This window comes from Peromyscus leucopus, chromosome 4, assembly GCF_004664715.2.
Source record: "Peromyscus leucopus breed LL Stock chromosome 4, UCI_PerLeu_2.1, whole genome shotgun sequence".
NCBI lineage: Eukaryota > Metazoa > Chordata > Mammalia > Rodentia > Cricetidae > Peromyscus > Peromyscus leucopus.
Window position 1 is genome coordinate 146,587,869 of NC_051066.1, and position 20,386 is coordinate 146,608,254.

The 20,386-nt window shown below is 40.4% G+C and overlaps 1 protein-coding gene across 2 annotated transcripts in view; it reads left to right on the plus strand.

The window, feature by feature from the left end:
* Positions 1 to 20,386, plus strand: part of Prpf6 (pre-mRNA processing factor 6) — an 87,819-nt gene that overhangs the window by 50,221 nt on the left and 17,212 nt on the right. For both annotated transcript variants that reach the window (XM_028885213.1, XM_037205503.1), the window contains exons 10-12: positions 1,134 to 1,252; positions 2,006 to 2,224; positions 18,129 to 18,251. In XM_028885213.1, the coding sequence (XP_028741046.1) occupies positions 1,134 to 1,252; positions 2,006 to 2,224; positions 18,129 to 18,251 (461 nt within the window). The remainder of the gene's footprint in view (positions 1 to 1,133; positions 1,253 to 2,005; positions 2,225 to 18,128; positions 18,252 to 20,386) is intronic.

Here is a 20,386-nt window from a genome sequence, read left to right on the forward strand (position 1 = left end):
TATGGGTGTTCATCACTGAATCTGGCTCATATATGTTTGAACACATTTGGGGGTGGGGGTGTGGGGGGGGGTAGTGTTGATTCCAAGGTTTCAAATATGCCAAGCAAATGCTTTATCCATGAGTTACATTGTAGTTTTTTTAGTGGTCTCCTTCATCCACAGTTTCACTTGAGTTTCAGTTTCCACATTCAACCACTACATGAAAACTAATAGAAAATTGTAGAAATAATTAGGGTATGGGGACACATCCCATCCTGTGAAAGGTAGAGACAGGAGGATCAGGAGTTTAAGGTCATCCTTCACTACATATAGACATTGTTGGTTATATAGTCAAGTTTGAGGGTATATGAGGTCCTGGGGCTCGCAGGAGTAAGCTCACACACCAAAAACTCGCAGATTGCAGAAATAAGTCATTCACAAGTTTAAGTCACATTTATATTCTGGGAATATGGTGAAACTGCCAACCTGCCAAGAACCTGGACTGTCTTTGTGGAGTGTCAATACTACCTGTAATGCATCTGGCCAATGAATGAGTCATTGTCTCAATTATCTAATGATAAAACATATATATGCACACATTCATAGATTCTAGTACTCTACAGAGTATCCCATCATTGTTCTGTAGGAGTCCCTTCCAAGTTTGCTTATGACTTTTTCTTCTTTTTTGAAGTTTCAGGTATTCTTAAGGGAAACATAATCAGGAGGTCTTTTTGACACTGGCCATTTAGAATATATTTTTAGTAAACTATATATGGATTTTAGGTATACAGTTTGATTGATGTCTTAATGAGTACATGCCCTTGTAACCCATGTAACATTGCCCTCAACCTAGATAACTTGTCATTCTCCTTATATGGCCTGTTCTCTTGCAGTTGTTCTGACTTCTTTAAGACTAGTTCATCTTGTTCTCAAATTTCAGTAGAGCCATATAGTATTATTGATGTGACAAGTCCTACTGATACAACATCAGTGAACTTTGACTGTTCCTTTCTTTCTGTCTTTCTGTCTACCATAACATCAAAGGATCCACAAAATGGGCTTGTTTGTAGCCCTTGATTATCACTGTGGGGGGTTATCTTACCCAACTGGCAGTGTCCTCCTGACACAATCTCTTGTTATTTGATCTTTCCCAGCCCTTGAGCATGTTCCAAACTCTGTTCGATTGTGGAAAGCAGCCGTTGAGCTTGAAGAGCCTGAAGATGCTAGAATCATGTTGAGCCGAGCAGTGGAGTGCTGTCCCACCAGCGTGGAGGTGAGTCTGCCAGGCTCAGACCCACCACGCCATTGTAAGCCAAGTCCAGTGCCTGAGACTGCTATATGTATGCTGTTTACTTAAGCTACCATTCCTGGCATTAGAGGGCCTTGTGAAACCCAGAATGGTATTCTACAATAGTTGCTAAATAAGGTAACAGGTGGCTTCAGTTAGTCAGGGTTTCTCTGTGTAGCTTTGGAGCCTGTCCTGGAACTCGCTCTGTAGACCAAAGCTGGTTTCGTACTCACAGAGATCCACATGCCTCTGCCTCCCGAGTGTGGAATTAAATGCTAGGACTCTTAATCAGAGGTTCTAAACACTGTGTCAGACTTGATGGCAGGTGCTAGGGTAAAAGGTGAGCAGGATGGGTTCACAGACAGTTGTGTGATGATGCTTAGCCCTCTGGAATTCTTATGCCCCCAAACTAGTGACTACAATATTCCACCCTTAAAATGTGCAGACTATTTTAGTTTCAATGTGAATGTGTGCCCACCCCTCACCCCCCCAAACAAAAGAGTCCCATCAACCTTTTGTGATAACCAGTGTCAGAAGCATAACTGAACAGTTGGTGTATGGAAAAGGGCTCCTGAGAATGATTATAGGCTCTGTTTAAGCTTGGGAACTTTCACAAAGCACTTTGTAGAAGTGCTGTAGGTCAGTGAGACTGGCTTGCTATCCAGCCTGGAAGATACCACTTGGTGCCACCAGCATTCAACACACTTCTCCTTTTTTCCTTATGTCTTTTTTGTGTAGCTTTGGCTTGCTTTGGCAAGGCTGGAAACTTATGAAAATGCTCGCAAGGTCTTAAATAAAGCACGTGAGAACATTCCTACAGACCGGCACATCTGGATCACAGCTGCCAAGCTTGAGGAGGCCAATGGGAACACTCAGATGGTGGAGAAGATCATTGACCGAGCCATCACCTCCCTGCGGGCCAATGGTGTGGAAATCAACCGGGAACAGTGGATCCAGGCAAGCTGTTGCTCAGTGTTCTAAATACAGAGTCAGTTAGGCTTTGGTGTTGCATACATGTACCAGCACTCAGGAAGCTAAGGCAGGGGAATTGCAAGTTTAAGGACAGCCTGAGTAGGCTACATGGCAGGGCTCTGTCTTGAATGAGTGATAAGTAAATGTAATTTTTTTTTCATTTTTGTTTTATGTATTTAGATGTTTGACTGCATGCATATCTGTGCTCCAAAAGAGGAACTAGATAAGCTGCTGTGTAGGTGCTGGGAATTGAAATCAGATCCTCTAAAAGAGGAGCCAGTTCCTTTTTTCTTTGAGACAGGGTTTCTCTGTGTAGCTTTGGAACTTTTCCTAGAACTTACCCTGTAGCTCAGACTGGCTTCGAACTGACAGAGATCCAACTGCCTCTGCCTCCTGAGTGCTGGGATTAAAGGCATGCACCACCACTACCTGTCTAAGAGGAGCCAGTTCTTAACCACTGACCATCTCTCCCTCTCCTACAGATGATTTTTGTGTGTTGAGGTCTCACATAAGATATAGGGTGGCACTGGAGCGTCCCCACACTGGTAGAAGAAACAGGATTGTTGTGACTTTGCTCCATATGCTGTCACTTTTGATGGACCCAGTACCCTGAGTTGTCTTGGGGTGAATGCAGATATAGATTGTTGGTTAAACAGTGCTGTTCCTGGTTGGCTGCCACCTGCAGCAGCCATGCCGGTGGAGGAGAGGGCTGGTTAGAAGAATCACAGCCATGGTTACCTTTTAGAGCTTTATTGGGAGAGAGGGAGAGAGGGGGGGGAGAGAGAGAAAGAGAGAGGGAACAGACAGAAGGAGAGAGAGCAGAAAGGGAAGAGAGGGAACACACAGAGGGCCCACACACTTTTTAGTCTGGGACGCAGTTGAAGGCTGATGATGTAATTAAGGACAAAATCCTTACATAGATGACTAGCATTTTTTTTGCCAGTTGTCTTAAGAGTTACTATTGCTGTGATAAAACACCATGACCAAAAGAATTTGGAGAAAGGATTTATTTAATTTACACTTCCATATCATTGTTTATCATCAAAAGAAGTCAGGACAGGAACTCAGATAAGACAGGAGGCCAAGGCCATGAAGTGTTTCTGGGTTGCTTACTGTCTTGCTCCTTATGGTTTGCTCAGCCTGCTTTCTTATAGAACCCAGAACTACCAGTCCAGGGATGACTGGGCTGGGTCTTCACCTATCAATCACTAATTAAGAAAATGCCTTACAGGCCTGCCTACAACCCAATCTTATGGAGGCATTTTTTTTCTTTTTCTTTCTTTTTTGCTTCTTTTCTGAGACAGGGTTTTTCTGTGAAGCCCTGGCTGTCCTGGATCTCATTCTGTAGACCAGGCTGGCCTCGAACTCACAGAGATCTGCCTGCTTCTTCCTCTCAGGTACTGGGATTAAAAGCATGTACTACCACCACTGCCCAGCTAGAAACCTTTTCTTTTCTTTCTTTCTTTCTTCTCTTTTTTTTTCTTTTTCTTTTTTTTTTTTTTTTTTGGTTTTCTAAGACAAAGTTTCTCTATGTAACAGTCCTGACTTTTCTGGAACTTGCTCACAGAGATCTACCTGCCTCTGCCTCCCAAGTGCTGGGATTAAAGGTGTGCACTACCACCACCAGACTAGAAGCATTTTCTTAACTGAGGTTCCCTCCTCCCAGATGACTTTAGCTTGGTCAAGTTGTAAAACTAGCCAGCACACTAGGAAACAAAATGTGACTGGGTCCAGCCTCTCATGTCTTTTGTTTGTTAAACTGTATTGTCACTTTTGTTAATCTGTTGACCACTGTGTTTGAGGTTTCTGATAGCTGTGTTTCCCCTTCTACCTTGAAGATTTTCTATAACTGTGTGTGTGTTTGTGTGTGCCTCCCTCTTTTTTTTTTTTTTTTTTTTTTTTCCGAGACAGGGTTTCTCTGTGTAGCTTTGTGCCTTACCTGGGACTCACTTGGTAGCCCAGGCTGGCCTCGAACTCACAGAGATCCGCCTATCTCTGCCTCCCAAGTGCTGGGATTAAAGGCGTGCGCCACCACCACCCGGTGTGTGCCTCCCTCTTAATCTCTCTGGTTTTTTTCTTCTTCACTTCTTGTCAACTGGCTGCTTGTCCTTTACCTGTGGTTGACTTAATTTAATCTTCTTTACAATAAGCAGAAAGCTCTTGGATTAGGGCTGAGCCACACAACAATTAAAAACAGGTTTTTCCAGTAAATAACTTTGCAATCTCAGGGCTCACAGTGTGATCAAATATTCTGCAACAGTGCTGGTATTGCAGTCATGTGCCATGGAACCTCTGGCAGTTATTTTGTTTTTCATCATTTTTTTCCTTTGTTTTGCTTTATTTTTTATTTTTAAATATTTTATTGCTTTATGTGTATAAGTATGCTTTCATGTATGTCTGTGCATCATATACATGCCTAATGCATCAGATCCAGAAGACATCAGATACCCTGGACCTAGAGTTATAGACAGTTGTGGGCTGCCAAGTGGGTGCTGGGAATTGAATCTGGGTCCTCTGGAAGAACAGTCAGTACTCTTAACCACGGAACCATCTTTCCAGCCTTTTATTATTGTTGTTGTTATCATTAGTGTTATTTCTTTGCCTTATTTGTTTTGAGACAAGGTCTCATTATGCAGCCCTGGTTGGCCTGGAGCTCACTGTGTAGATGCATTCACAGATCAGCCTGCCTCTGCCTCCCTAGTACTGGGATTAAAGACATGTGTCCATTGTCATCATTGATTTTAGTGATAAGCCTTGGTACCTTGGTATAATGTTTCCTATGTTTGGAGTTTACTGCATTTATTTTGTTGTTGTTGGTTTTGTGTGTGTGTGTGTGTGTGTGTGTGTGTGTGTGTGTATATGTGTGTATGTGTGTGTGTTACAGATTTATATGTTTGACACACTTAGATGCTGGAAGACATTGAGTTTCCCTGCTCTAGTATGCCATGGGGTGTGTGTGTGTGTGTGCTTTTTTAGACAGGGTTTCCTGTGTAGCTCTGACTGTCCTGAAACTCACTCTGTAGACTAGGCTGGCCTTGAACTCAGAAAACTTCCTGCCTCTGCCTCTGGAGTGCTGAGATTAAAGGCGTGCACTTTCACACCTGGTCATGCCCAGCTTTTTATGTGGGTGCTTGGAAGGAATTTGAACTCAGGTCCTCACATTTACACAACATTCTTTTTTTTTTTTTTTTTTTTTTTTTTTTTTTGGTTTTTCGAGACAGGGTTTCTCTGTGTAGCTTTGCGCCTTTCCTGGAGCTCACTTGGTAGCCCAGGCTGGCCTTGAACTCACAGAGATCCACCTGGCTCTGCCTCCAGAGTGCTGGGATTAAAGGCGTGCGCCACCACCGCCTGGCTTACACAACATTCTTACCCCGTGCCATCTCCGAAGCTCCTCAGTAGGCTTCTTTCGAAAATTTTCATTCACAGTGTCTTTAGATATCACCTGCCTTGTTGAAGAGAGGCATTGTTCACAGAACCTTGATATACTATTAATTTTAAAATTAGAGTTTCTTTTTTAGTTATATCTATTATGTGGATGTCAGAGGACAGCTGTGAGAGTTGGCTCTCTGCTTCTACCATGTGAGTCTTAGGGATTGAACTCAGGTTGTCAGACTTGGTGGTGGCATGTATCTTTACCCACTCAGCCATTTCACCAGTCCTAGAATTTAATTTTGATAGTTTATTAAATTATAAATAATGTTATAGGACTGGAGATAAAGCCTATTTTACATTTATCTAGTGTGTGAGGCCCAGAGTTGAATCTCCAGTATTACATATATACAGGAAATACTATAAAATTCATCTTTATCTGTGTGTGGTGTTGGAGATTAAATCCAGGCATCGTGTATGTTAGGAAAGTACTCTACCACTGATCTATGTCCCCTGTAGAATATAGGTGAACCCTATCTGAAACTATAATCAAGGACTCAAAAGGAACCATAGAACTAAATATAAAAGTCAGAAACTCTAGAGATCATAGGACTTAGATTCTTGTTTTTAAAGATAGGGTCTATATAGCCTAGGCCAGTATAGAACTTGCTATATAGCCCAGGCTGTCCTGGAACTCAAGATTCTTCTGCCTCAGCCTCCTGAGTGCTAGGACTATTGGCATTGTGATGGATGAACCTTGAAATAGTCTCAGCAAAAAGCAGTTGTTTGTTTATTTAGATAGGATCTCACTCTATAACCCTGTCTAGCCTGAAATTTGCTATGTAGACCAGCCAGTTCTTAAATTTAGAGGTCAGTTTGCCTCTGCTTCCTGAGTCTAGCATTAAAACTATGTACCGCCATGCCCAGCTACAAGACCATATATTATATGATTCCATTGGTATATATTTTCCAGCCATTGGTATACATTTTCAGTGGTGGTGAGTGCCTTTAATCACAGCACTTGGGAGACATAGGCAGATGTATCTCTCTGTTCAAGGCCAACCTGGTCTTCAGAGTTAGCTTCAGGACAGCCAGGGTTACACAAAGAAACCCTACCTTGAAAAGCCCAAAGAATTTTTTCCCAAAAAAAATTAGAGGTAAAATGGAAAAGGAAAGTGTAGATAAAAAAATGATTACTTAGAGGTCAGGGAAAGTTTTTTTTTTTTAATACTTTTTTTTTTTAAAGATTTATTTATTATGTATACAGGCCAGAAGAGGGCACCAGATCTCATTACTGATGGTTGTGAGCCACAATGTGGTTGCTGGAAATTGAACTCTGGAAGAGTAGGCAGTGCTTTTAACCGCTGAGCCATCTCTCCAGCCCTAGGGGAAGTATTTTTAAAGTTCATTTTATTTTTGACCAAGACAACTTAGAGAAGGAAGTGTTTAATTGGGGCTTAAGTTCCAGGGGAATAGGAGTCTATCACTATCATGGTGGGGAGCATGGCAGGAGGAATGATGGAGGAGGGGACAGCTATAGGCAGGAAACGTTGAGAGTATACTGAGGATGACAGGAGGCTTTTGAAACCTCAACTTTGTGTTACTTTGACACACCTTTTCCAAAAAGGCCATACATCCTAATTTTTCCCAATAAGCCACCAACTGGAGACCAAGTATTCAAGTATATGAACCTATGGGGGCCATTTTCATTTTAAACCCCACAGTGGGTATGTGATGTGAGTGTAGGCGCCCACAGAGGCCAAACATTGGGTCTCCTGTACCTGGAGTTATAGGTGGCTGTGAGCTGCCTAATGTTGCTGGGAATTGAACATGACTCTGGAAGAGCAATACATGCTCATAACCACTGATCCAAACCCTGATAGCTAGTGATTATTTTTGCCCCATTGAGTGGTCTTGGCACCCTTATAGAGAATCAATTGATGATAAATGTTGAAGATGTATTTGTGAACTCAGTTCTATTCCATTGGTCTCTATATGCATCTTTAGGAAGTGTGAGGCCTAGATTCACTCATTATTTTTCTAGTGTTTGGGAACAAATCGGGTTCCTTTGTATACTAGGCAAACATTCTACATTGAACTACTATGGGAGCCCATCTTCAGGTTCCTAGTGGCTTTACCCTAGTCTGCATAGAGGGGATGATTGGACCATGGGCCCAAGTGTAGGTATCTGAGATGGTCTACACTTGGCTGTGTTGGGGGGTGGTGTGTCTTTTGCTCTACCCCTTGGCATTTCTATAAATACCCTAGGGCAGAGACAGTCAGGCTATCCTGTATTTTCTATCTGTTTACATCCTTCTATATAATATTTCTTGCGGCTCTCACTCAAGAAAACTCTGGGGGAACTGTGGGGTTGGTGGTTAGCCGTCCCACAAACTACAACCCTATTTCCTACTGTAATCTTTTTTCATTTGGTGTAGTATGTAGGCGGACTTTTCTGTCCCCCCCCCCCATCCAGCTTCCAGTAACTACACTGAGACTTATTATAATTATAAATGCTTGGCCGATAGCTTAGGCTTGTTTCTAATTAGCTCTTCTAACTTAAATTAACCCATTTCTATTAATTTACTTGCTGCCACATGGCTCATGGATTGTTACCTCATCTTGTACATGTATTGCTTCCTCTGTGTTCGGCTGGTGACTCCATCCTGCTTCATCCCAGCGAGTTCTCTCCCTGTTTGCAAGTCATAACTTGTTGTTGGTTGTTTTTACTCTTTTGGCTCTTTTGACTCTTTGTTCTTTGGGGGCCACCACCCAGCTCCCAAATAAATTCACTGGAATATGAATGTCTGGCCTTATTTTGACTTATTTCTAGCCAGCTTTTCTTAAATTATTCGGTTTACCTTTTGCCTCTGAGCTTTTATCTTTATCCTATATATCTTTCTTTACTGCTTACTCTTTGGCTTGCTGTATAGCTGGGTGACTGGCCCTTACTTTTCTTGCTCCTTGATCCTTTCTCTCCAGATTTCTTCTCCTATTTATTCTCTCTGCCTGCCAGCCCCACCTATCCTTTCTCCTGCCTTGCTATTGGTTGTTCAGCTCTTTATTAGACCAATCTAATCTTTATTAGACAGGCAAAGTAACACAGCTTTACAAATGCAACATAAAGGAATGCAGCACATCATTGCATCATTAAACAAATATTCCACAGCATAAACAACTGTAATACTTCTTTAATATTCTACAACACCACCTAACCTCTTCCTGTCTAGCAATTGGTCATTTAGCTCTTTATTAAACTAATGAGAGCAACACATCTTCACAGTGTACAAAAAGATTGTTCTACAGCAGTAGCATCTGATGTATACATGTGTGTGGATGTATACACCTGTGTGGTGGGCACTTGTGGAAACCAGAGAATAATATTAGAATGTTTTCCTCTATTGCTCTTCACACTGAATTTTTACCAGACAGAATCTCTCACTGTCTTACTTTTTTACTGCTGTGACAAAGCACTGCGACCAAGGCAACTTATAGAAGAAAGTAGTGGGGGCTTACAGTTTCAGAGAGTGCATCTATGACCATCATGGTGGAGAGCATGGCAGCAGGCAGGCAGCCATGACACTGGAATAGTAGCTAAAAGCTTACATCTGATCCATAAACATGAGGCAGAGAGCAAGCTAACTGGGAATGATATGGGCTTTTGAAATCTCAAAGCCTGCCCCCAGTGACACACCTCCTCCAACAAAACCACACCTCCTAAACCTTCTCACATGGAAACCAAGCATTCAAATATGAGCCTATGGGGGCCGTCCTCATTCAGACCACCACAGTCACTGATCTGGAGCTTGATGAGTTTATCTAATTTTTTCTATTATGAGTAAAAACTTGGGGGTCAAATATTGGGATAAAAACCTGACTGATCAGAGAAGTGGTGTAAAAGTGACCATTGACCTCCTTTCTCAATCCTTAATCCAAAAGGACCTGCAAATCTTTCTAAGCCCCTCTCTACTACTTCCTGTGCCTCTCTATATGTATCCTGAGTCCTCCAAAACCTCTGTGGCTAATTCTGGTCAGCTAGTCTCTAACTCCACTCCATGACAGTCTCAGAATGTCAGTGCAAACATATCCCACAATGTTTGCCCCCTTTTGTCTAAATAAAAAGGAAAGGTTTTAACTCTAACACATAAAACTATATACAATAAGAACGATTATCAAGTATTGCTTAGATAAAAAGGAAAGGTTTTAACTTTAAAAAAGTAAAACTCTCACAGATCCAGAGAGGCTACCTAGCAGGGGTGACCCTAGGATGACTATGGTTATAATAAGTTTTGGTTTTACTCAATCACTGGGCAAGCTTTAGTGAAACATTTCACTATTAGGATAAGAATTTGTACTGTATCAAGCTGATGAAAGAAAATGCTGGCCATACTTTCAGGAGGGGAGGCTAAAATCTTTTTAGATTATGAATTAGCCTATAGAAAAATGTCTTCCGTAAATCAAACAGTGAAGGGGAAGATGAATAGGAATTTCACTTATACAACTTAAGTAAAACATAGCTCTGAACAGATTAAGATTGGTTTCTTCTGTATCCCAGAATCTAGTCAATATTTATATGTATAATTCAGCTATCATTTGGCTTAAAAGGGCTTATTGGGAAATGTTATTATTTTTACTATTTTCTTTCTTTTTTTTTAAAAGATTTATTTATTTATTTGTGTATATAGCATATGTGACTGCAGGCCAGAAGAGGGCACCAGATCTCATTACAGGTGGTTGTGAGCCTCCATGTGGTTGCTGGGAATTGAACTCAGGACCTCTGGAAGAGCAGTCAGTGCTCTTAACCTCTGAGCCATCTCTCCAGCTCCTATTTTTACTATTTTCTACAGAGAAAATATTTTACTGTTTAAAATAACCCTGGACTTTTGAATTATAACCTATTTTTATGTTCAAGCTATCTGTATTATTTCTCCTGCAGTTGTACATAAAATGTTTTTATTTAAAAAAGACATACTATAGAATTGTATTACATGAAATATATAGAATATCCAAATTTATAGAGAAAGAAAGATTAGATGTTATCTCAAGATGGAGAAGAAAGGAATATAGAACAATGATTTCCTAAGTACAGAAACTGTTTTGAGTGATGGAAAAGTCCCATAAATGGACAGTAGTATCAGGACATAATATCATGAATATAATAAATCAGTAGAATTAATGTAATTAATGAATATCATAAATATAATCATTGAATGAATACTGTGAATGTAATCAATGAATACCACAATGTAATTTACCATGAGTATAATTAATGAAGATCATGAGTGTAATTTAACTAATTAATTAATTTTAAAAAAATAAAAAAGTAAAACTATATACAGTAAGAACAATTACCAAGTAAGAATTACATTCATAATGTCCAGTCCATTTGTATTTGGCAAATTCGGAGAAAATTCTCCTATTATTTATCCTATCTTAGTGAGTTCAAAGTTTTGTACCTAATTCACTTTCTATCATAACTTGTATTACCAACCCAGCTTTTTAGACCTTAATACATTTTTTAAAAAATAAACAACTTAAGCTTTTATATCTCTCAACCTTACACACTTTACATCTCTTTTGTGAGTTTTTTTTCTGAATTTGGTAACTAGGAAAACTGTAACTATAACTATCTATCTAGTCTTTAACCCCATCAGAGACCCGAGAAGGATATATTTATTACCTCAGTAAACAGGAAGTACAGAACAAACAACTTCCAAAACTGTAGGAACAACAGAAAGAGCTGGCTGCATGGACAGTCACCCAAGGTTCCTCTGCAATGTTAGGGTTTCCTTCTTTGGCTTACAGGCCTAGAATATCTGACAGACATTTCTGTGAAGTAGGAATTTTGAAGGACTGTCCTACCTTGTCTTGGCAGAGTTCGGCAGTTGCTGCCTTTTGTGTCCTGCTTGTCCAATTTGAACAGCATACTGTCAGTAGTTGATGTAAGTAGTTGATTGCCCAGTGGCTAATTTTGCCACAATGAAAGCAGACTCCATATGGAGGTTCTTTGATACCCATCATCTTCTCTGAAGTAGATTGGTACTGCCAGAAGCAGACATGTCTCACTGCCATGAAAAGCCTTATGTTACTAAAACATCTTAAATGCCATAATCCGTAGGTCTCTGAAGTGTTTGAAAACCATCTACCTATCTAAAATATATCTCTGTTTGACCTCAAAAACATACCTAACATGGCCACAAATAATCTTAAATTTACATTAATATAAATCCATACCAACGTACAATATTTGAGACTAGTAGGTTTTTTTTTGTTTTTTTAGTTTAAAAGTAGATTCAATAATCTGTCCTTTTATCCTGTCATTCTTATATCCTCCCCCTTTTTATTTTCAGAACAAGATCCCTGAATCTAATCTCCTTTGCTTAATTTCTCTCTGTGTAAGAATTCCTGTAGGAGAGCTGGAGAGATGGCTCAGAGGTTAAGAGCACCATCTGCTCTTCCAGAGGTCATGAGTTCAATTCCGAGCAACCACATGGTGGCTCACAACCACCTATAATGAGATCTAGTGTCCTTTTCTGGCCTGCAGGCAGAACACTGTATATATAATAAACAAATAAATCTTAAAAAAAAAAAAAAAAAAGAATTCCTGTAGGAGGGCCAGGCGGCGGCGGCGGCGGCGGCGGCACTTGGGAGGCAGAGGCAGGTGAATCTCTGTGAGTTTGAGATCCAGGACAGGCACCAAAACTACACAGAGAAATTCTGTCACGAAACCCTCCTGCCCCCCCCCCAAAAAAAAGAATGCCTGTAGAAGAATGAGTAGAACATAAAATAACCAGAACACAATTAAGCTCTGGATCCAACTAATCCACATGTGCATCCTGTAATTTGTTTTCTACCAAAGCCAATTCTCTATCGGCCTCAGCTGATAATTTTTTTTTTTTTTGAGTTTGTAAGTCCTTATCACCTTGTAAGGCTTGAAATAAATTACTTAGTTCTTGAGTTGTTAATCCGATTGTGGGCTATAGCCAGTTAATATCTGCCAGCAGTTTTTGAAAATCATTGAGGTCGTAATTGATCTCTCCTGATTTGTACTTTCTATGTTTGAATACCTTTTTTTTTTTTTTTTTTTTTTTTACTGGTAACAACTATTTTATAAATATGTGTCTGTATTTTCTTCACATCCAGCAAATGTATTGAATAGAATTCAGATCTAGACTTCCAAGACTCACACAGTTCCAAGATTTTCTAACACAAATTTACATTGGTACCAAAACGGGCAAGAGAATGAAGGCACAGGCTCACTTTGTATCAATAAAGGACACCAAACACAGCTGTGAGGCACTAAGGACTCAAGCCTAGAACATCAATCAAAAAAAGCAAGTATTCAAAGTCTTCAGTAACTTCTCTCCCTTTTACATTTGCCAAAATTCAGTCTAGATATTTTAATACCTCAGAAAGAAACAATAAATAAGAGATGGTACATTAAAATTTCAAGTTGCTTGTAATTAATTAGTCTTTAGAAATAAAGGATGAAACCAAAAGAGGACAACACAGGTTTCTTCTATAGCCTTGGATTACCCTTCCTTGCTAAGGGTCTTGTGTGTCCGTGCAGAAATGCCACCTATAACTGAAGATTTAAGATAGTTGCTGACATGGTCCCTCAGTACTACTAAAAGATTGTTTCACAAAAGCACAACTATCTTGGTTTCCACTGTAAGGCAAATTTGGTTATGTAAAGGTGACCCAAAGAAAGTTTAAAGGAAAAAATGGATTCTAGCTCCCCAGCAAGAAACAGATTACAGACTGAGACTGCAGTGACAAAGCAATGAACTTTAAAGTTCAAGCAAGTTCCTCTCCTCTGCGCCTGTAAACTAAAAAGAAAAACAGTCGTTTTTATTACCAATGACCACACCACTCAGAGGACACACCAGTAGCTAGTTCCACAATCTTAGAAGACTGCAAGACAATATAAAAACATCAGGTTTTAGCTACATCTGAGTGTGCAAAAGCGATCTGCACTTAAAACCTCCCCATTGCAAATGGGACCAAAAAAAAAAAAAGGAATGAAACCAGAGCATTGTTGTGGGATAGATAACTGCTTGCTGCCTGTGGGTCCGTACCGCTGCTTTTCGAGGTTAGATGTGGCCATCAGTGGCAGCGCATGCCACTTTACAAGTAAAGCCTAAGTCTACAGCTGTAGAAAAACCATGGAAATATTTCAGGCTATAGGTAGTACTATTTTTAAAGTTTTTCTTAGAAAATTAATTTTGATAGCATTTCCCAAGTCCTTCAACTACAAACATTTCAATAATTTCCCCCTTTTTCATTAAAATCTAACAAGGTTTGAAAAACTACTTCCAAGTATGAGCAATATGGGAGCTGATACAACATTTGTTCACAGTTGTTACTTTTCAGCAAGTTATGATACATCTCTGCATGCTTGAAAATTATAAAGAAAAAGAATACTTAGAGAAATATCTTAAGTTTGATGGGTTTTGGTTTTTTTTCTCTTCTCTTTAAAAACAACCCTTATTCACTTGTGACTCCACAGTATGTATATATGTAACTATAAGGTTCATTTCCATGCTTATACATAAAAATAGCTATCAGAAATGTCAGTCTATCATTATTAGCTGATACATATCCAACTCACTACAGAAGGGAAAGAAAACAAAAAAATCTAAAGTAATTAAAGCTTACAATTCAAATTTTTTCTGTTTTGTTTTGTTTTGTGTGTGTGTGTGTGTGTGTGTTTGTTTGTTTGTTTGTTTTTTCCCTGCTTGTCTGAAATTTGTGGGTGGTTCATCTGTGCTTTGCTGCAGGCTGATTCCCAGATTAATGTCCTCCAAGTAGATTTGAAAGGAAGCCTGCAGACTTCCTACTGTGCTGTGCTTCTTCGTCTTGGTCTTGTGTGAGTCCCAGTTCGCTTTCAATTTGATCTAGCTCTGCCTGGTCAAGTAGTTCAGAATCATCACCTTCCTCGGTGTCCGTGTCCTCTCCTACAGTGGGTGCAGCCTGAGCAAATGCCTGCTGGGCCCCTTCCAGCTGGTCTTTGATAGCAACCGTCATGGCAGCTGTGATGACGTTCCCAGCCAGGTTGCTCATCAAGTGTTTGAATATCTTATATCCTAGGTAATTAATAGAATTTCCTCTTTGTATTTTTTCAGGAGCAATTTGTAATCCCCAACAAGGAAATTTTTTTTTTAACTTCTTCAAATATTTTCTAAGGTATCTTTCTGAATCAGCTACTAAGATATAATCCATATAATGGTAAATTATAGATTGAGGAAACTGTTTATGAATTTTTTTCTAATGGCTGTTTTACAAAATACTGACACAAGGTGGGGCTGTTTATGGACTCTCCTGAAAATTTTCTTTATCTGTTGAACTGTTTTGTCATCCAGAGCAGTGTGGTTTTTAACAACAGTCATTAAGTCCTTTAATTGCTCTATGGATGAGTTTTTTCAATGCTGATAGGAAATGATTGAACCAAATTTGATATTGGGGCCCGTGAGAGGCCCCCTACGGCATTTCCCTGTAGCAAAGGGTTCCCTTACCTGTTTCTTGTTGATCTTTTTGTATACTCCAGAAGGCTAGGGCCTTCAGTTTGGATTATCTCTAGAAAAAAAAATTGTTTTTAGGAACATGTTACCTACAGTTTCTTTTTAGATGACCTTATTTATCACAGTTAAAACATTTGACCTTTTGATTTTTTTGAAAAATTTATTTGATTAAATTTTCTATTCATTTTACATACCAACCACAGATTCCCCCCCCCCCCAGCCTTTCTGCCCAACCCACCTCCTCCAAGGCAAGGTCTCTCATGGGGAGTCAGCAGAGCCTGGTACATTCAGTTGAGGCAGGTCCAAGCCCCTCCTCCCTGCACCAAGACTGTGAAAGGTGTCCCATCATAGGCATTGGACTCCATAAAGCCGGCTCAAGCACCAGGGATGGATCCTGATCCCACTGCCTGGGGGCCCCTAAACAGTTCAAGCTAAACAACTGTCCCCCTATCCAGAGGGCCTAGTCCATTCCCATGGGGGCTTCACAGCTATTGGTCCACAGTTCATGCATTCCCACTAATTTGGCTGGTCATTTCTATACATTTTCCCATCATGATCCCCATGTCCTTTGCTTATAGAATCCCTCCTCTCTCTCATCGATTGGATTCCTGGAGCTCAGCCTGGCACCCAGCCATGGATCTCTGCATCTGCTTCCATCAGTCACTGGGTGAAGGCTCTGTGATGACAGGGTATTCACCCTTCTGATGATCATCAGAGTAGACCAGTTCAAACACCTTCTCGACTATTGCCAGTAGTCTAAGATGGGGTCATCCTTGTGGATTCCTGGGAATTTCCCTAACACTCTGTTTCTCTCAATTCTCATGTCTTCATTTATCATGGTATCTCTTTCCTTGCTCTCCCACTCTGTCCCTGTTCCAGCTTGGAACTCCCATTCCCCTATGTTCTTGCCCTCCATTACTCCCCCTTACTCCCAGTTTGCTCATGTAGATCTCATCTATTTCTCCTTCGCTGGGTGATCCATGTGTCTCTTCTAGGGTCCTCCTTGGTTGCTAGTCTTCCTAGAGCTGTGGGTTGCAGTCTGGTTATCTTTTGATTTTTCTTAAAATTTTTAGAAATCACTTCCCCTATCAAAGTAAGGTCATAGGAGTGACATCCAATATCAGCTGTATTTCTAATCCATTCATCTATTGGTGCTGATCCTGCCTTTAAAGGCTTATTCACCAGCCAGGCAGTGGTGGCTCACGCCTTTAATCACAGCACTTGGGAGGCAGAGCCAGGCAGATCTCTGTGAGTTCGAGGCCAGCCTGGGCTACAGAGTGAGTTCCAGGAAAGGTGCTAAAGCTACACAGAGAAACCCTGCCTTGAAAAACAACAACAACAAAAAAAAAAAAAAAAAAAAAAAGTTTATTTACCCTTTTGAATTCTGAATTAGCATTTTTAAAAGCCAAAGATTTAATCTTTGTCTAACTTTTGGATCTGATATTTTATTTACAGCTGAAGTTAATCTTTGCAAAAAGTCTGAAGGCTCTTTTTTTTTGGCCTTGTATAATTTTAGTAAATAACTCAGTCGTCTTTCCTGATTCTTTAACCTTGTCCCTAAGCATTCAAAGCTGTTATTTGACATACGGCCAAGGTGTGATCATCAAATCCAAACTGTCTTTGTAAATTCCATATTGGCCTTCACTGAGAAGCTGGTCTAGGGACCTATCAATACCTCTATCTTGTTCTATGACTCTAGCTTTCACTTTTTACTATGTTTTTCATGACAAATGAGGACCAACTTCTAATATTGTTGTAGCTAAATCTTTCCAGTTCTGGGGGAATGATTCTGAGTTGCCCATGAATTTAACATCTGTTTTAGGTAGGGTGAATGTGAAACAGCTGTTTCCTTCAGCCTGCTTAAATCTAACATTTTTACAGGATTTTAGTTAACTTTTGTATAGCCTTGGGAGTGTCTATCTGTCATCTGGGGGAGGGGGGAGGATTTGGATATGGATATGGCTTTTCTCTATGTGTCCCAAATCTGCTTTCCTAAAATTGGAAGTACCTTGCTACATGTTGGCCTGCCCAGTGGACTGCTCCTCTGGTCATCTGCTGTGACCTGCCCCCAAGTTTTCATCCAATCTCCTTTGCAGCTAAGGTTCCCACCAGTACTTCTTGTCTAGGTCAGAGTATTCCTCTTTTTGCTAATTTAAATTGTGAGTTCTAGTCCTAAGAGTACAAATACTTCTGAACCTGTTTTTTTATTTCCACTCCTTTCAGAGTTTCTTTAGTGTAAGGCATGTGCCACTATGGCTTGCTACAGCCTTATTTTTAGTGTGTGTAGGTGCACATGCTACAGTGTGAGTGTAGAAATCAGAAGACAACTTTTTGGAGTTGGCTCTCTCCTCCTAGGGATTAAATTCAGGTTATCAAGCTTTCACAGTAAATGCCTTTGCTCTTTACTGTCTCACCAGCCCCCCCCCCCTTAATTCTTCCCACAGTTTCAGGGATTGAACCCAGAGCCTTGAGTACTCTAGGCAAGTGCTGTATCACTGGACTATTACATTATCTCCAATCCCCTTTTCATTAATTTTGAGACAAAGTCTTACTCAGTGTTTCAGGCTACCTTTGAACCATGGTCTTTCTGCTTCTGCCTTAAAAGTAGCTGGTATTACAAGTATGTACTACCACACTTGCCTTTTTATTTTGAAATAAAATATTTTCAGATACCTAGGAATGTTGCAAAACTAGAATTTTTAGATGTTCTTTAGTGTAACAGCTTAATATAACCTCTGTATGCAGCAGGATCTTGCTTAAAATATATTGTATGAATAAATGTGGTTTCATTCAGTCACAGTTTTAATTGAGGATATAAATGCAGGGTACTTAGGACAGACGCATCAATGAACAGAACAACATGGCAGATATCCTGTTTAGGGTTGCCAGGCTATATGCCCGAGATAGTAGGTTCCTTATTAATCACCGTTCAGGAAGAGCAGTCACTTTACAGCTCTAACTAAAAAATCCAAACGAAATGTTTGTGTTTTCTCTTTCAGGATGCTGAAGAGTGTGACAGGGCAGGGAGTGTGGCTACTTGCCAGGCAGTCATGCGTGCAGTAATTGGTATCGGGATTGAGGAGGAGGACCGCAAGCATACCTGGATGGAAGATGCTGACAGTGTAAGCTTACCTGCCTGCTCCCAGTCTGTGCCTTCCCAGGAGTAGTGCCTACCTGAGTCAGCTGCTTTCCGTAGCTTCCCTTTCTCTTCTGTCTCCTTGAAAATCTTTCTGATGTGCTTGATTTTATTTTCATTTTTTTGTGTTTTTGAGACAGGGCCTCACTCTGTAGCCCAGGTTGACCTTAGACTGGAGATCTTCCTGCCTTAGCCTCCTCATTTCTGGGATTACAGAAGCATGCATTACATCTAGCTCTAATATACTTATTTTAGATGGAGTTGCAGTCATAAGAGTAGCAGACTTCTACAAACCTGAGTTTAAGTTTGAGTGCTTACTAGATGGAGAAAGTAGCTATCACAGAGGTGTGCCTGCTGGCAGCTGTGTGTGTAGCTGTGTTACAACTTTCTTAGCTAGGTGGCAGAGAACCTTTATGGCATCAGGTTTTCTCCCATTTCCTAGTTCCCACTACATACTTCATTTCAGGAACATTTTGCATAGAGTTGCTCCCTCTTTGAGATTATTTCCTCAGAATAGTTTTCCAAAGGTAAAACCATAGGGCTAGGTTGATAAACATGTTTAAGATATTAAACGGGATGCACATCTTTAATCTCAGCACTCAGAAGGCAGAGGCACGTGGATCTTGAATTCAAGGCCAGACTGTTCAGGACAGCCAGGGCTACATAGAAAAACCCTGTCTCCAAAAAAAGATTTTTTTTAAAATCTATTTTGTGTTTGTGTATGTGTGTGGGTATATGCATCCCATTGCATGAAAAGTAGAAGCCACAGAACCGGCTGTAGAAGTCAGTTCTCTCCTTCCATCATTGCAGGTCCTGGGGATCAAATTCAGGTCATCAGGTCCTGGCAGTAGACACTCTTATTTGCCCTCTGCGTTGGCCCTCAGTGTTGTAGTAGTAAAATTAAACAGTAACAAAGAGAACAAAACTATATTCTCTTTAAATGCTTGCAGGGTAGCCTCAGGTCAACCTGAGAAGGTGCCTTAACAGGGCTTAAGTCTGTCTTTGTTTCATGAATCTTATTATTATTTATTTGGTTGGTTGGTTGGTTATGTGGTGCTAGGGTGGAACCAGGGGCCTGGACATGTTGGGCAAGTGCTCTACCCTAAGCCATATCTCCTACCTAAGTCTGAATTTTTGAGTACTAGAGGCCAGCGGTTTTACAGACTACATTTTGACCTGGCTATCTGTTATATTTGCTTGTGGCTTGGTTGAGGTTTGTCTTTGGCAGTGTAAGGTGTCAGATCTTCCTTCATACACAAATATATATACCTATTGAGTTCTGATCGTGATGTTCTACAGAGGTACAGCTTTTTTATTTTTGTTTTTGTTTGTTGTTATTGGTCTTTTACTCTTATGTGGAACCGGGGGAACATTGCCCAGCTACCAAATAAATCACACATGGAGGCTTATTCTTATTTATGAATGACCAGCCTTAGCTTGGCTTATTTACTTAACTTTAAATTTTAAATTGGCCCCGTGTACCTTTTGCCTCTGGGCTTTTTTCACTCTCTTACTCTGTAAATCTTACTCTTACTCGGTTGCTGGTTCTGTCGCTGGATGGCTGACCCCTGGAGCCCTCCTTCTTCTCTGGCTCCTCCTTTCCCTTCTCTCAGATTTCTCCCTCCATATATTCTGTCTGCCTGCCAGCCCTGCCTATCCTTTCTCCTGCCTTCCTATTGGCCAGTTCTTTCTTAGACCACCAGGTGTCTTAGACAGGCACAGTAACATAGCTTCACAGAGTTAAACAGATGCAAGAGAAACAAAAGTAACACCCCTTAAAACAATATCCCCCAACACTTGTGCAGTCTGACTAGCTGTCCCAGGTAGCAGTTTTTAGGACTTTATTGTATTCTTACTGTTGTTTCCTTTGTGATTAGCAAGCACTTTTGAGAAAGCATTTTGAAATTATGTTGGTATTCTCCAAACATCAACTTACTAGTTCGAGGGTCTGTTAATAATGGTTGGTTTTGTTGTTCTTGTAGTTTGTTCATAATTTTTTTTTTATTTCTTTGGTTTTTTTTTTTTTTTTTTTTTTGGTTTTTTCGAGACAGGGTTTCTCTGTGTAGCTTTGTGCCTTTCCTGGGACTCACTTGGTAGCCCAGGCTGGCCTCGAACTCACAG